Raw genomic sequence first — 14,184 nt, 5'->3', positions numbered from 1 at the left:
AAAGTAATGAGGAGGGCAAATGGAATTCTTCAGAATTGGATCTCGACAACATTTACAGCACCGGTAGTCAGTCATAAGGGAGAAAATCTGTTGGCATAACAGACATACTGTAGACTCGCCAATGGGTAAAACACAGGAAGCACTGACTAAACAGCTTTGGCTATATGGAAGATTTGGAGTATTTCTCCCAACTTCGAAACAAACTTGTAAGGGTAGTGGAACGAATGGACTTATATCGACATAACTCAAACTTGACTGTGATCGCCACGACCCCTTTTCGTTTTGACCGATGGCGACACAATAAGATATGAAGATGAGTGCTAGTGAATTCGACTTTGAGAACTATAAGGACTTGAGGATAATTGATATGCAAGATCTCTCAGTTCATTCCTCAGTGTCCTGTAATGGGTGAAGACTACCTAGTTTGCGAGTCTTGATGCATTACAGCCTCATCAGGAACGAGGTGTCATGAGGATCACTGAGTCTCCAGTTACTCTTAAGAGGATATATACTGTAGCGCCACAGTCTTTACAAGCTTTAGATAGATTTTTGGCAGGCGCATTCTCCGTTGAAAACTATTCGAAAGATCTCCAATGGGAGCATGGCTTAATAGGAATGATTGAACATATGAGGGCCTGTACAAGACTGACAAAAGGGGCTATGGTATTATGAATCCTTAGAAACCATTTGATTCCTTAAATGTGCCTTTGGTACTAATATTTATCTTCTGAATATAACTCTAGCTCCTTACTGTAGCAATCTTGCCGTAGAGAACAGTAATCCCTTACGATACTGGGTCATTTGACATGTTGCCGACTTTTTGCTACTTATTTTGATCGAAGGTATTGTGCAAGTTCTAAGCACTAGCCATACCGATAGATCATCCATTGAGGATTCTAGGGAAGGCCAAAAAACTCATGATCTTTAGTCAAACAGTAAAGGGACTTAGGGGAGTTTAGGCTACGTGGATAGGTAGTTATTTTTGGCACCTCGAGTTCAAGAGCATAGGTTTCCTCGTCCTAAGGTAACTTCAATAGATCTTTACGATATTACACAGTTGATCGAGGGAGTTGATTATAGGCAGACTTGGACAGCTCCCACTGCAGGAAGTTTCGTTTCAACAATAATACAACCTGCTAAGGGCATGGATAGTTATCCTTGACCCTGGGGAATCCTTGCTTAGCTCGATGAAACGCATGACATCGCGAACCGTGCTATCGAACACTGATGCTACGTTCCACAGGTTCGGTCATGCCACCAAGAGACACTCCATTTCTGAGGACAGTGATGGTTGATAGTAATCGGAAGTTACTTGTCATTTCAAGTGGGCATAATGGTTGTACGAGATGGCCCGGCAACGCTGTTATTTGAAGGTCTATCTATCTAGGTATGGATGGATTAACATGTGGGGAGTATGGATTCGATGTTTCATTTCTATGCAAACACGAACTGACTCCAAGTCGGGCATTTATCAGAGACATAATCCAATAGAAATTCCCAGTAAAACAAGAGCAGTCTCAGAAACAATAGAATTAAATACCCCGCTACTATCCACGCTTAAACCTGCCACATGTTGTTCAATTTGTCTCAATGGAGTGAGAGTCCCTGAAAAGACTGGGGGCATCGTGGATCTGGAAAATGGGGCTGGCACAGCTGTAAGTGTTATTACTCTCATTACTTGCTATTTTGGTAGCTTTGTTTTATTCCATAAGCTCAATATAGAGTTTGATAAATACCTAGATGGTGAATCTCAATTCTCCTTGCCAATATACGTACACTTCTAGGACAAAACCCCTGTATTTTGCGTCAGTAGGTGCTTACATTAGTGGCCTAACAACTTCTCCAACTCCCAACAATGGATCAACCCACATCGGGATCGTGCGAGGGGTCTTTGAATGATCCATCCGCTTTCTTGTGTATCGTGATTGGAGAATTACTTACTCACTCACTGCCATCAGTCCGAAGCGGTGACGTCTCTATCATTTTGATCTGTAGTCCTCACTCGCTCTATTCTGTCCTCTCTTAATGGAGAGTTAGTCGTCTGCCTCTCTCTCAACACCATCAATCAGACAGACAGACAGACACCATGCCCCACGACAGAGACACCCGCCGCGAAAGTCTTCGAGTGCCCCGCGCTCGTCCTCGTCGTGGCGTCTCCAGAAACTCTCCAGTGCGCTCTTCAGCCAATTTGGATGAGCACCGCCTGTCTTCAGGCGCCCCAGCTGCTGCGCAAGCTCTTCGAGCTGCTCCATCTCGCTTTTCCCTCAATGAACAGTTCGCTGCTACAAAGCAGGAGTTCGCATTCTGGGACGATGATGCTAGTTCGATCTATGAGCGTGGAACGAGTGTTGTTTCCGAGACGGAAGATCCAGACCTCGATGAGAAGGCTGCCTTGAGCTCAACTGAAGGAGGCTACGGACCTGTGCCTCATACACAAGATCCAGCACTTGGAGCAGAGGACCTCGACACTAATTTTTACGACCTACTTTGTCTCCCACGAGACACTTCGGAGTTGTCGCAACAGCAGATCCGGAGCGCATACTACCGTCTGTTTATCCTCTTTTACCCGGACAGCTATCCTGAGCATTTGCGCCCCGTAGCTCATCAGCAATTCCTCCGTGTTCAGGATGCCTTCGAAACACTCATTGACCCTGCGCGACGAGCTCAGTATGACCTAGACCAGTTCCTGGAAGCTGAAGAGACAGGCGCTTCGCAATCAGCATACGAAGTTGCCTTTAAAGAAGCTGTTTGGGACCGGTTACAGAATGGCATACAGACAAGCTCTGATCTAGGAATTCGACTTGATGCCTCTGGGTCGGGACATGGCGCCTCAGGGCTGCAAATCCTTGACTTTTCTCTCAGTCATTCCGTCACTGTCAACCTACCAGCACTTCAGAAGCTTCTTCAATCTCAAGTTACACGACTCGCAAGTCTTGCTTCAAAGGAAGAGAAGGAGACAATCGAGAGTCCATCACAGCCTCGAATCCAAGTCGCAACACCCACTGTGACTGTGACTGGATCTACCTACGGCATTACACGGGATTTGTCCTTGGTACCAACGTCACTCTTGTACGATCGATATCAGCCTCTGCTACCCCTGCCAATCACCAGACAGAGACTCATACAACTCGTTGAGAATAAGTTCGCTCCGTTGGCCTCTCTGCGATATCGACAAGAGTTTTTGAACCGCTCGCCTTCATCGTCCCCTGATAAGCTTAGGTGGATCAAGACTGCTGTTGAGCTCGAGTCAGATGTTCTGCCAGAGTTCTCCGTCACAAGCCGTCTTTATCATCACTTTCTCCTCCCCAAATTCTCAGAACCAACCATAGCCGAGGCTAGTATACAATCGTCGCGTGATTCCTCGTCGATTCAACCGCGTGTTGCTCTAGGACTCTACCAGAATCTGCGACACGGAACAGGATTCCTGCGCGCAGACAGTGGCGACTGGGGCTTTGGATCCAATCAATACTCTCATTTTTTCTCTGAACACTCAAGAATCAATCCAGACTTCTTCAACGCCGAAGCCCCTGGACCGACCCCGAACCTTGAGCTAGGCTTCCGTACAGGACGATCAGATCGATTACCTGTATCAGGCTCGTCGGACTCTCCTGGCGATGAGGGCGGTATTAGGGGTCTCGACTACGAGATTAATTCTTGCAAGCATGGAAGCTGGGCAGTCTCTGCATCTGCTACACCAACTTCATTGGCCGGCGCTGTCCGATACAGCAAAGACCTGACTCTACCTTTCCAAACTCCTCCGACATCACTGGATCCTGGTCTACCCTCTTCAGCCCGTGTGGAGGCAGAGCTTTGTTCCAACACATTCCAGGACCAGTATTTTGCCCTCCGCAACCTGTGGTCTGTTGGCCGTTTTGCGCGTGTTGGCCTTGAAGTCGGCATCAGTCTGCACAACCTTCACCTCTCCGTCTACTGGTCCCGCCTTGGTCAGCGTCTCAGTGTCCCGCTTCTCATAGCACCACGGTCGCTTCTTGGGTCTAGTGTCCTTTTCTGGGCTGGCGCCGTACCCTTTGCTGGACTTGCGGCAGTGCAGCTTGGTCTCGGCTATCGTCGCCGTCAACGAGTTTCACGATCTCATCGCCGCGTTCGCTCAGATGTCTCTTCAACTGGGGCACCAGTCGCCATTGCTCGGCATAGATACGAGGCAGACAACATCACAACACTCCTCGCACATCCAATAGAGGGTCGCCAGAAGCGTCAGATGACACTTGGTGGTCTCGTTATCCTCAATGCTAAATACGGCATCCCTGATGAATACGGCATCCTCGCAACAAGCGATCGCGTTGCCGATGTCACAATCGCCGTTGCCGCTCTTATCAACGAATCATCATATTCCAGCGGCCCAGCCCTAGTGATCCCCCATGGCGTGCGCAAGAGTCGCCTACCAGGATTCTGGGACCCAGCGCCGGGCTTGGACAAGACTCTTCGCGTGGAGTATCTGTTCAAGGGTGACGCAGGCGTCATCGAAGTTGGGAGCCGTGATGAACTCATTCTTCCGCCGCAAGCGTAGTATTGTTTGTCGCCCTTTATGAATGAGAAAATTGAGTATGTACTACCTGGAGGATATCTTCAAAATAAATAAATAAACAGACGTGCATTGCTAGTGATTAATATCATGCCTCTACGGACGATGCCATATTGCGCAGGAAAAGCTCGAATACACATCCTTGCTCAAGAAAGAGCACAACAGCGCAAGCTAAAAACCGTTCATGGCAAAACACAGTGAGAATAGATGCTGTGAGAAGAAGAAAATTCCAATCCGCGTGATGCCTACCACTATCTATCATACAAAACAAAAAAAAAAAAGGTACCATCTACCTCTCGAATACCACATATTCTCGTGCCAAATGCTGCTCAACAATAAGACTACCCCATATTAGAGAGTCTATCTTCCCGCACGATAGAACGCCAAACCCTTTTAGTTTAAGGACCAAGGAGAAATTATTCGTAGTATGTAGTAAAGACAGAAATTAGGGGCGGTTGCCGAGGGCCAAAAACACACTTCAAGCAAAGCCCGGAACAAAACCTGATGTGCTGGGTAGTGGATTAGTGCTGGTGGTTGTTGCCGTGATCGTGACCGTGGCCGTGGTCATGATCGTGCGCATGAGGGCTGGTAGCGCTGTGCGACGATTGACTACATCGTCTTGTTGACGAAGCCTTGGACGACGAGTCGGCAGGGCAGCATCCCTGGGCCTGGCAGTCGTCGATACACTCAAGGAGGCAACTATCACCCTTATTGATATCCACAGGACCGTCTAGGGACAGAGCAGCAGCTTCTGCTTCGTGTGAGTGCTTCTGGTCGAAGCAGAACTCGGGCTGTATCGTAGCGCTGTGAATGCCAAACCCATGAAGACACTTCCGAGCTCGGCGAGCCAGCTCCATGTACTTCTCGCCACTGTGAGAATCAATGGGGAAAGACACTTGGAGGTGCATACTAGCGACAAGTTTGGTATCTGAGAGTTGCCAGACATGAATATGGTGGCAGGTAATAACGCCGGGAAGAGCTTCGATGTCTTGTCTAATCTCAGGGACGCTGATATGCTCAGGAGTGGCTTGTAAAAGAACACGAGCGGTGCCTCGGGTGAGAGGAATGCAGGTCTTGAGGATAATAGCAGTGATGAAGAGAGAGACGGCGGGATCAGCATAGACTTTGCCAGGCCAGTCCGTCAGCCAGATAATGAGAGCCGTGACCATGACACCTATGTTGCCAAGCATGTCTCCAATGACGTGGAGAATCATGGCATTCATACCCATATCAGCGTGGTTATGGCCGTGGTTGTCCTTCTTGCCAGCTTTCTTGGGCAGAGTATGGTGGTGACCATGATGAACGCTCGAGTCCCGTCTAGGTCGTCGAGGGTGGGAATGGGAGTGGGAGCCTTTTCTATTATGACCAAGGGAAGAACCCTTCTTAGCAACGTCTTTGAGAAGGGGTGACTCCTCATGCGCCTCGTCCTCTTCCATAATCAGAGAGTTCTCGGCGTCGGTCTCGCTCTCGCTAGCGCTTTCGTTGGTCTCGCCACGCGTAGCTTCGATAATGCTTTGCCGGAAACTTGCTGGGTGAATGCTCAAGTCATCGAGACTAGCGAAACGAGCATGTCCACTCCTACTGGATCGATGATAGTCGCGGCCTCGTGTGGATGCATCTCGGCTATGTCGCTGTTCGCTGGATTTGCCGTTGGACTTCTTGGAAGCTGTTGCACGGCGGATCACGGCCTCGGGTAGAACCTCAGCAGCACGGCCACTTTCGTCTGCAAGAGTGCCCTGGGTTTGGTAACCGGCGTTGCCCTCCTCCTCGTCATGGACGTGGGCGTGAGAGTGTCCATGCTCATGATCGTGGTCGTGTTCGGCGGGTCCATGAGAGTGACCGTGGCCGCCGAGGACAAAGAAACCGACAAAGTTGGAGAACAGGCCGGCAGAACCAACAATGAGCATGAGCTTGGGGTTATTGATCTCGGGTGGTTCGATGAATCGGGTCAATGCTTCGAGGACGATGGAAACACAGAGGGCGATAAGGAAAACGGCGTTGAAAAAGGCACCAAGAATCTCTGCGCGAACCCACTAGAAGACAGTTAGACAAGCGCATCGGCGTTAAAGGGGGCGCGAAATGGTTTGTGGAAGACGTACGCCAAAGGTGAATTCGTCAGTGGAGGTCTTTTGTGCGGCGGACACAGCCCAGAGGCCGATAACCAGCGAGATGATATCATTGAGCTGCGTAGATTTAGCCGATGTTCTATCCGTTGATTCGCATGCAGCGCGAAATAGATGCGATTGACTAACCATGTGAAAAGCATCGGCCATGAGAGCCAGCGAGTGGGCAAGGAAGCCAGAGACGATCTCGACGAGGAAAAACAAAGTGTCAATAGCTATCATCACCTTGATCCTGGTACTCTTGGACCAAGCCATTTTTTGAAGAATACCCATGGCGAAGAAATGACACGAGCACCAAAAGAGGGTGCTCACTCTTGTCGTGGGAAAAGGATAATGAAAGTGAGGTTTTGTTGGTGTTGCAGATGGAGAAAAAAGAGCCCGGGAGCTGGTGGGAGGACCCAAGGTAGTGAAAAGGCCGCGGGCTGGCTGCAGGAGATTTCAGCGACTTTTAGGTTAGTTACGATGACGGAATGCGACAGTGGAGGCTGATCCCTAGACCAGGGAGGTATGAGAATGGATAGGAGCTGCAGACAGGCAAGCAAGGGCTGGTTACACAAATGTGAGAGATGTTTCTCAGGTATGTAAATCCCCGTGTCGTACAGTTAAGTACAACAGATTGTCACAGGGAAAGGAAACATCAGGTTCAAAGCAACGAGACGAAGGGGAACTCAAGTCAAAGGGCGAGCTGATTAATTTAATTGCATAGTTTGTCATTTCTTAGTGGCAATTCAATGGTTAAAACGGCACGGCATTCGACGATCGAGACTAACACAGTGACAGAGCTTTTTCGGTCGCGGGCGACGCATTGCCAGCCTACCTAGATCAGATTGGGATGCCTGTTTTCTTTTCTTTTTAGTTAGCAGCGCAATTAGCGTAGACAGTTTCTACTAAGAAAACCTTAGACAGGTGAGACAGGGCTGGCGCTATAAATCGTTAGTTAACGGCATGTCTTAGCCCACTGTCGACGGCAGCGCCCTCTGTTCAAAGCAGCCAGCCCGTGAATCAATACTCTCCAGGGACCCTAGCACCCAGGCGATTTTTGATAAAACATTACCTACCTTACTGTGTATAAGCTTAGTTCGACTAGCTACGAGCTGGGTTTTAAAACAACAGACTTCGAAGTTCAAGTCAAAGATACTCGACTCGGTTCGGGATATTCCAACAAAGTTCAATAGGAAGAGTCCGGTCAGCCGGTTCGGCAATAGACCCGTTCGCCACTGGGCCTGCCTCCGATTTCGGTAAATGGATGGCTCCATCCAATCCACTTCACTTGAGCGAATGCATCCATTTGATACGGAACAACACTTGCAAACTCGAAACATGGGAAGTTTCTGTGAATCTTTTCTTGGCACTCTATTATTATTTTGATATCTCCGACACATGTTTGGTGTTGCCGCAATTATATTGTGCAATCCGACGCTATAGTGCCATCCTAAGTTACTACCCTCCACCGATACTTGTTTTCCCACCTCTCGCAAGGAAAACAACATCGGCTCAAGCTCCCCATCTGAGCTTTGTCGTTAGATGAGCATCAATCGAATCGTTGGGCTGCGGGTTTCGATCGTCTTTACGGCAGTTCAATTATTCGAGCCCCAGTTGATATTGATCGCAAAAATCCCCGGAACAGTTACAGCTCTTCCGAGAGGCAACTGTCAAACCACATATCACATTGTGGCTACACGGTAACTGGTTAGCTGGTTCACTCGGCTGTTTTGCACATCTTTACCGTTTCGGTGTGGCTCCTTGCGTTAGATACCGCTGTCTTTAACCCAGTCATGCAGCCAGCCTCAGTCTTTCAGCTTTGCCTGGCGCATGCCAACTGTCGAAAGGGGCACACTGCACCAAAAGCCACAACGCAAGGAATACGAGCCGTGCTGCAAGGCGTGCCCTGGGACCAAGTATTTATGTATTGCGGGATCTCACGATACGGAATTCTTACATTGGATGGTAGATGAATTTTCCATCAGATGAGCTTGTTTTCTTAAGCTGATTGTACGAAGCAAAGACTCTTTAATTTTGTTTATATATGACCACCAACATGATAGGTGCGTCAATCCTACTTATTCAATGCTAAACATGGATGGTAACGAAGAATGAATGACGGAGTGCCAAATCAGTTACACCAGATTGGAATCTACCTCTTGTATACTTAGATATATACAATCGATCATCCTCTGTGTTATTTCTGCCACAAGCAATCTCACATTGCAAGACAAAAACTGTAGGGTATGGTACCTTAGTTAGACAGATCTCCATACTGTACCTGGGCTATTCATGATTCCACAGTTGGTGGAGCCGACGATGTTTATTAGCGCGTCCAACGGCCCGCACCCGCATCCGCAACCGTACCCGTCTTATAACAAGCGCCGGGCGCCTCCTCATGCGTACAGAATTTTGTTTCATCTCGTTTCTACTGTGAATACCTATATCTAACTCACTGTCCGTCTCCAAAAACATGGAAATTGAATACTAGTGGAAACAGGGAAGGCATATTTGGGAGGCCTGCCATGGCACGCCGCCTGACCACGATGTGGAACATTCCAAGGCACCCGTCTATAATTCAACACGTGCTGCGGTTTGCCGCCTATTTTCCCATGGCCACTTGGGTACTCTACGCGCCTTTCAACCCCGGATAGCGACATGGATAGACTTAACCAAGTAGGCTGGTTGGTCAACACTGTCCAGCAAAGGCAACAGTCTTGTTGATTGGGATTCGTTAATAGAGGCAGTGCTCTTGTCTGTTGGGATTTAACAACTCGTTCTTAAATGACTCGTCCAACCCATAGAAGCTGGCTGTTTTCTCATATTTGTAGCAACTGCGTATTGCTATTTATTCTTTGTTTTGACGGTTGGCTCATATCATAAGCATTCATCGTCTCATTCACGACTGAGAATGGAGGCCGCCGCAAGTATTATTGCATTTGTCCAAATATCGACCGAAATCGGGAAATGTATAATCAAGATGAAGAGATTGTGAGGTCAAGCCCAAGATCCACCTCGAGAAACGGAGTTTCTTTTGAAACATCGACAAGGCTATAAAGCTATATTTGAAATCCTGGGTCAACGATATCCGAACCAGCAAACTTTTAATATGCTGCCTGGATTTTCGTTGGTGCAAGATAACCTCCGAGATTCAATGGAGGCACTAGAGTCACTTAGGAAAAACGCAGATTATATATCCACGAAACTCGAAGCCAAGACTGGCCTGAAGCGGAAGCTAGCCGCTGTGAAGATAATCATTGGAAAGGAAAGCTCAGATGGACTCGTCACCAGATTGAAGGAGGCAATATCAATGCTGCACTTAGCCGTACAGGCCTGGGACTTGTAAGTATTGGCATGACGGGGACTAATACAGAGCTTGCTTGCTGAGTAGTAACTGATGATATTCGTCAAGGACTATCTCGATAGTGACACCTGATCTAATTGCAGCTCAGGTCACCAAAACACTCAACGACCATTTCGGAAGCTCTAAATTTGAGAAACAGCCACAGATCAAGGCCCAAATGCAAGATGAATCTCGCTGCGATGTCATAGAGATTGATGAATCTCAACTGTCACGCATCCCGAAAGACAATGCAAAGCTCAACAAGAAATATACCGCTTCTAGATTTGGCCGTTTCACCATGGCCTATGCCACCACCACTGGTGCGTGGCAGGCCTATCTTCAACTGCCAAGTTGGCTTTCATCGTCCGTATATGAACTACAATCGACTCCAACTGGCTATGGCTGGACGTACAACTATCGGGTGTACAACATCGTTTCATATGAATATGATGTTATTCAGAGAATACAAAAAGGAGATAGGGCTGGTGTTCTTGAGCTATTCGGAAACCGGAAAGCATCTCCGTTCGACAAAGATGAATATGGACACTCGCTTCTGTATGTATGGCAGCAACCTTGGACACCGCTGGAATTAATTACTCATTTGTATCACAGTGGGCTGCGACTAGCAAGAACTTCGACATGTGCCAGTTGCTACTTAGCTTAGGGCTTCATGAAGCTTTGCTTGAGAAAGTTGGCGAAACTGCCCAAGCGTAAGTTCTACATAATAGCCATGCGATAAGTTCTGACATACTCTCAGGAGTGCATTGGCACCGCCAGTGTACGATCCCGATCGACACCACTCGGAGAAAATATGGCTAAAAATTGCAGACTTATTTCAGTCATATATCGACGAGCCAGAGACAAGCATGGTTCTGCGTATGTTCGACTATCACAATTCCTGCGATTATGGAGATGAGTACGTAAGAATCTTTCAGCAAAGATTCTTGCCCAACTTCTATAATGGCCCGCTCATTCATCGCCTGGAAGCTTTCCGGCTTGGATCTTTTCACTGTCAAGATTCAACAACGCCCCCCTACCTCATCGCACGGGACCTGAAGATCACCAGCTTCGACGTTAGCGAGTCAAGTCGCACCGGGGTTTCACTCATGCACTCGGCAGCTGTGGCATTCGGTATCCGTTTCGCGGATGAAGTCCTTCCGTGGATAAGAGGTTGGGCCATGTGGACTATGTCACTCTATAATGAGGGATGGGGCCACTTGGTGCGGGAGGTTGCCTCAGTTGCCAGACAGGAAGATTTACACACAGTCGAGATAGTGCAGCCCTGGGACGTGTATCAGGTTCCAACCTGGAAAGGCACACCGCTGATCTCAGTTATTGGCGGAGCCCTTTGCTATCTGTCACCGGATGTCAGTTTCTTTCACTGGGACAATGTTTTCCAGGGACGCATCCAGAAGTGGGTTTCAATCTTGCAGGAGAGCGGAGTTGACCTGATGCTCTATGGAGAACAAGAGTCCATCAATATTAGCAAACACTTTCGCGCAGCTTTCGATTCAGACGCAATCGAGGCATCGAGGAATGAAGTACGGAACGTGCTGCCGTCTCGAGCGCGAGACTTACGCTTATTCGACCAGAGCGTTCAGGTCGCAAGATGTGGAACAGCAACCATTGGATTCCGTACCAGTTCTAAGTTGGNNAAGCCTGCCAAGGGCATCAGCAACCGATCCGACTCTTAGAACTCAAGTTTGGTCCAACCCCTAGTGAATGGGAAATAGTTTGGGTGCCAGAATTTGAGTGGATGGCAAAAGAGTTCTGGCAGATGATAGAACAAGAGGTCGTCATAATGCCTGGGTCGTGGATTGATTATTAAATAGATTGGCTACTCCTGACAGGCAATACAAGCAATACAAACAATGAGCACAATTTATGATACCGTAGTTGCGACGATACTGATAATGGTGGTTTTATTTGACAGATACGTAAGGTAGCTGTGGAATGTCAATGCTTATTGTTTGTGTCATGAAGCAACGACATGATAGAGGTCCCCGAATTCTCGTCAGTACTGTATTTGGGCATACCCCTGCGCGCCAGATGCCTCTAGAACTATGTATCAACAAACTCTCGTGTGTTGTCATCCAACCATTTTGAGGTCATACCATGATAAACAACCATAGATACCTAGGTAGGTTATGGTAACGTGAGGGCGCCTAACGTGCTGTACCCCGCTACATGAGGCGGGGCAAGAGCTAAGGTTATGACATGACATACCTACATGGATCTGTTCCTACCCAACTTACTCTTGTTTATCATCACCAGAACTGTCATTTTATTTTAAAACCCATCATTTCGAAATGACGACTATCCGACCAGCAGACAAGGCCGGCTCATGGTACGAGAAGAAACCGAAAGATTTACGTACTGAGCTGCAAAGCTACCTAACGGCAGTCCCGGAGAGTTTGGACGGAGTTCCACTGCCCATTCCGGGAGCTCGTGTTATAATCGCGCCGTGAGTTTGCCTGCTAAGCCTTTTGATATATTCTTGAGCTGACGATAATATGCCGCAGCCATGCGGGATATGCATTCTCTGGGCCGTGTGCAGCTTGGGCGTACAAGACTCTTGACTTGAGCCATGCCAAGCGTGTCATCGTCCTGGGTCCATCTCATAGATACTATCTCGAAGGATGTGCTGCCACTAACTTTGAAAAGTATGCAACACCATTTGGCGACTTGGAGATCGACCAGGAAGTGGCCAGAGAGCTCCAGGAGGTACTAGAAATGGAGAATATGCCCAAACGCCGCGAGATTGAGGAACACTCTCTCGAGATGCACATGCCATATCTTTATCTCCGCTGTCAGGAGTCATTTGACTCGCCTGAAAAATTTCCCAAGATTGTGCCTGTGCTTGTAGGCAGTAACAACGGGGATGACGAGAATGTTATAGGACGAGCTTTACTGCCATACCTCAAAGACCCGGAGAACGCCTTCATAGTCAGCTCTGATTTCTGTCATTGGGGTGGTCATTTCAGCTACCTACCCTACTCGCCCACGAAAAGTCCTTCTGATCTGACGCAGTTGAGAAAGGAAGACCCCAGACCCAATGGTCCCCCAATTCATGAGACGATTAGAGTCATAGACGAAGCAGCCATGGATGCTGTTGAGAGTGGTGTTCATGAAGCTTTTCTTGCCACTCTGCGACAAACCCGTAATTCGGTATGCGGACGACACCCTATCGGAGTCATGATGGCGGCTCTAGAGCAGCTACGCAAGCAGCCTGAGAACAAAGACAAGGGGCGATTCCGTATCCTCAAATATGACCGCAGCAACTTGGTCGATACACCGGGTGATTCTAGCGTCAGCTATGTGTCTGCATATGCTGTTCTTTGAGTATGGAATTTCAACATGTGGGCGTTTTGGTGTGGTGGTGATAGTCTTTGAAATCGGATGGAGCATCGAATGTATGTGCTGGTCTCACGATGGAAGGAGAAGGTCTACTATCATTAGGTGGCCCCGGGAAGTCAAGACATTGGGTCACCATTAACAGATGTGCAACTAAATAACATGATATTGGTAGGAACTGTGTGATCCGCAAATGATAGGAGTATTCAAAGTCATTGTTTGTTCAAAAGCAAGGTTCTCGGAATAAGCCTATGGTAGAGTCCGTCGGAATGGATTTGGGAAGCTTGTTGGTTTGTGCTGCGCAGCAAGTTTCTGCGGCTGAAATATGAGATGGATGGCTGGAAGGGTGTCAATTGTCCCGTCCCTTGAACGGCAGAGTAAGACGAAGGATACATTTGCCGGTGGAGCTGGCCAAGGGCATAAGCAACGGGAAATTACGAGGTACATATAAATATCCCGACTTATCCTCTAGTAAAAGAGTTGCTATCACTATAAGGTTGATATGCTATAGATGGATTCATTTCCGTGTTCGACTCTATACCAGTGATAGGACAAAATGAATGACGGGATGGTTCCTTAATCCGAAAATACCACGAATAGCTCCTTGGCAATGCCGCTCTAGACCCACGCGGCGAAGCTTAAGTTCGTTGTTCGAGACCCCCTGGCCCGCGGGGGGCAAGAAAACAGCGAACCTAAGTTTAGGGTGCCAAAATAAACTCATCAAAAGCTATCCTAAGCTTAGACTATATTACCTAAGTACTTTTGTCATTTAGGATCGAGGTTCTGTGTTTTCTTTCCTCCCCTAGCCTGGTCAAGGTCAATCTCGAAAGGGTGGCCGG

General features: G+C 48.0%; 4 protein-coding genes across 4 annotated transcripts; 3 read left to right on the top strand and 1 right to left on the bottom strand.

Moving 5' to 3' along the window:
• Positions 1-2,086: 2,086 nt before the first annotated feature.
• On the top strand, positions 2,087-4,528 carry FTJAE_2999 (j domain protein; the record flags this gene model as incomplete). Its single annotated transcript, XM_037349248.1, has 1 exon — positions 2,087-4,528. One exon carries the CDS (start codon positions 2,087-2,089, stop codon positions 4,526-4,528), a length of 2,442 nt encoding a protein of 813 aa, XP_037209912.1.
• Positions 4,529-5,064: 536 nt separating this feature from the next.
• FTJAE_2998 (CDF family cation efflux system) lies at positions 5,065-6,939 on the bottom strand (the record flags this gene model as incomplete). Its single annotated transcript, XM_037349247.1, has 3 exons — positions 5,065-6,576; positions 6,643-6,726; positions 6,796-6,939. 3 exons carry the CDS (start codon positions 6,937-6,939, stop codon positions 5,065-5,067), a joined length of 1,740 nt encoding a protein of 579 aa, XP_037209911.1.
• A 2,818-nt stretch (positions 6,940-9,757) lies between these two features.
• On the top strand, positions 9,758-11,685 carry FTJAE_2997 (uncharacterized protein; the record flags this gene model as incomplete). The annotated part of the gene is made up of 4 exons (XM_037349246.1): positions 9,758-9,990; positions 10,061-10,550; positions 10,604-10,701; positions 10,749-11,685. 4 exons carry the CDS (start codon positions 9,758-9,760, stop codon positions 11,683-11,685), a joined length of 1,758 nt encoding a protein of 585 aa, XP_037209910.1.
• Positions 11,686-12,300: 615 nt separating this feature from the next.
• FTJAE_2996 (uncharacterized protein) lies at positions 12,301-13,333 on the top strand (the record flags this gene model as incomplete). The annotated part of the gene is made up of 2 exons (XM_037349245.1): positions 12,301-12,455; positions 12,514-13,333. The coding sequence occupies 2 exons, from the start codon at positions 12,301-12,303 to the stop codon at positions 13,331-13,333; spliced, it is 975 nt and encodes a 324-aa protein (XP_037209909.1).
• Between the last annotated feature and the right edge of the window lie 851 nt (positions 13,334-14,184).

The sequence above is a fragment of the Fusarium tjaetaba genome (genome assembly GCF_013396195.1).
Source record: "Fusarium tjaetaba strain NRRL 66243 chromosome Unknown NRRL66243_c0000060, whole genome shotgun sequence".
NCBI classification, from domain to species: Eukaryota; Fungi; Ascomycota; class Sordariomycetes; order Hypocreales; family Nectriaceae; genus Fusarium; species Fusarium tjaetaba.
This window is presented reverse-complemented; position numbering and strand designations above follow the sequence as displayed.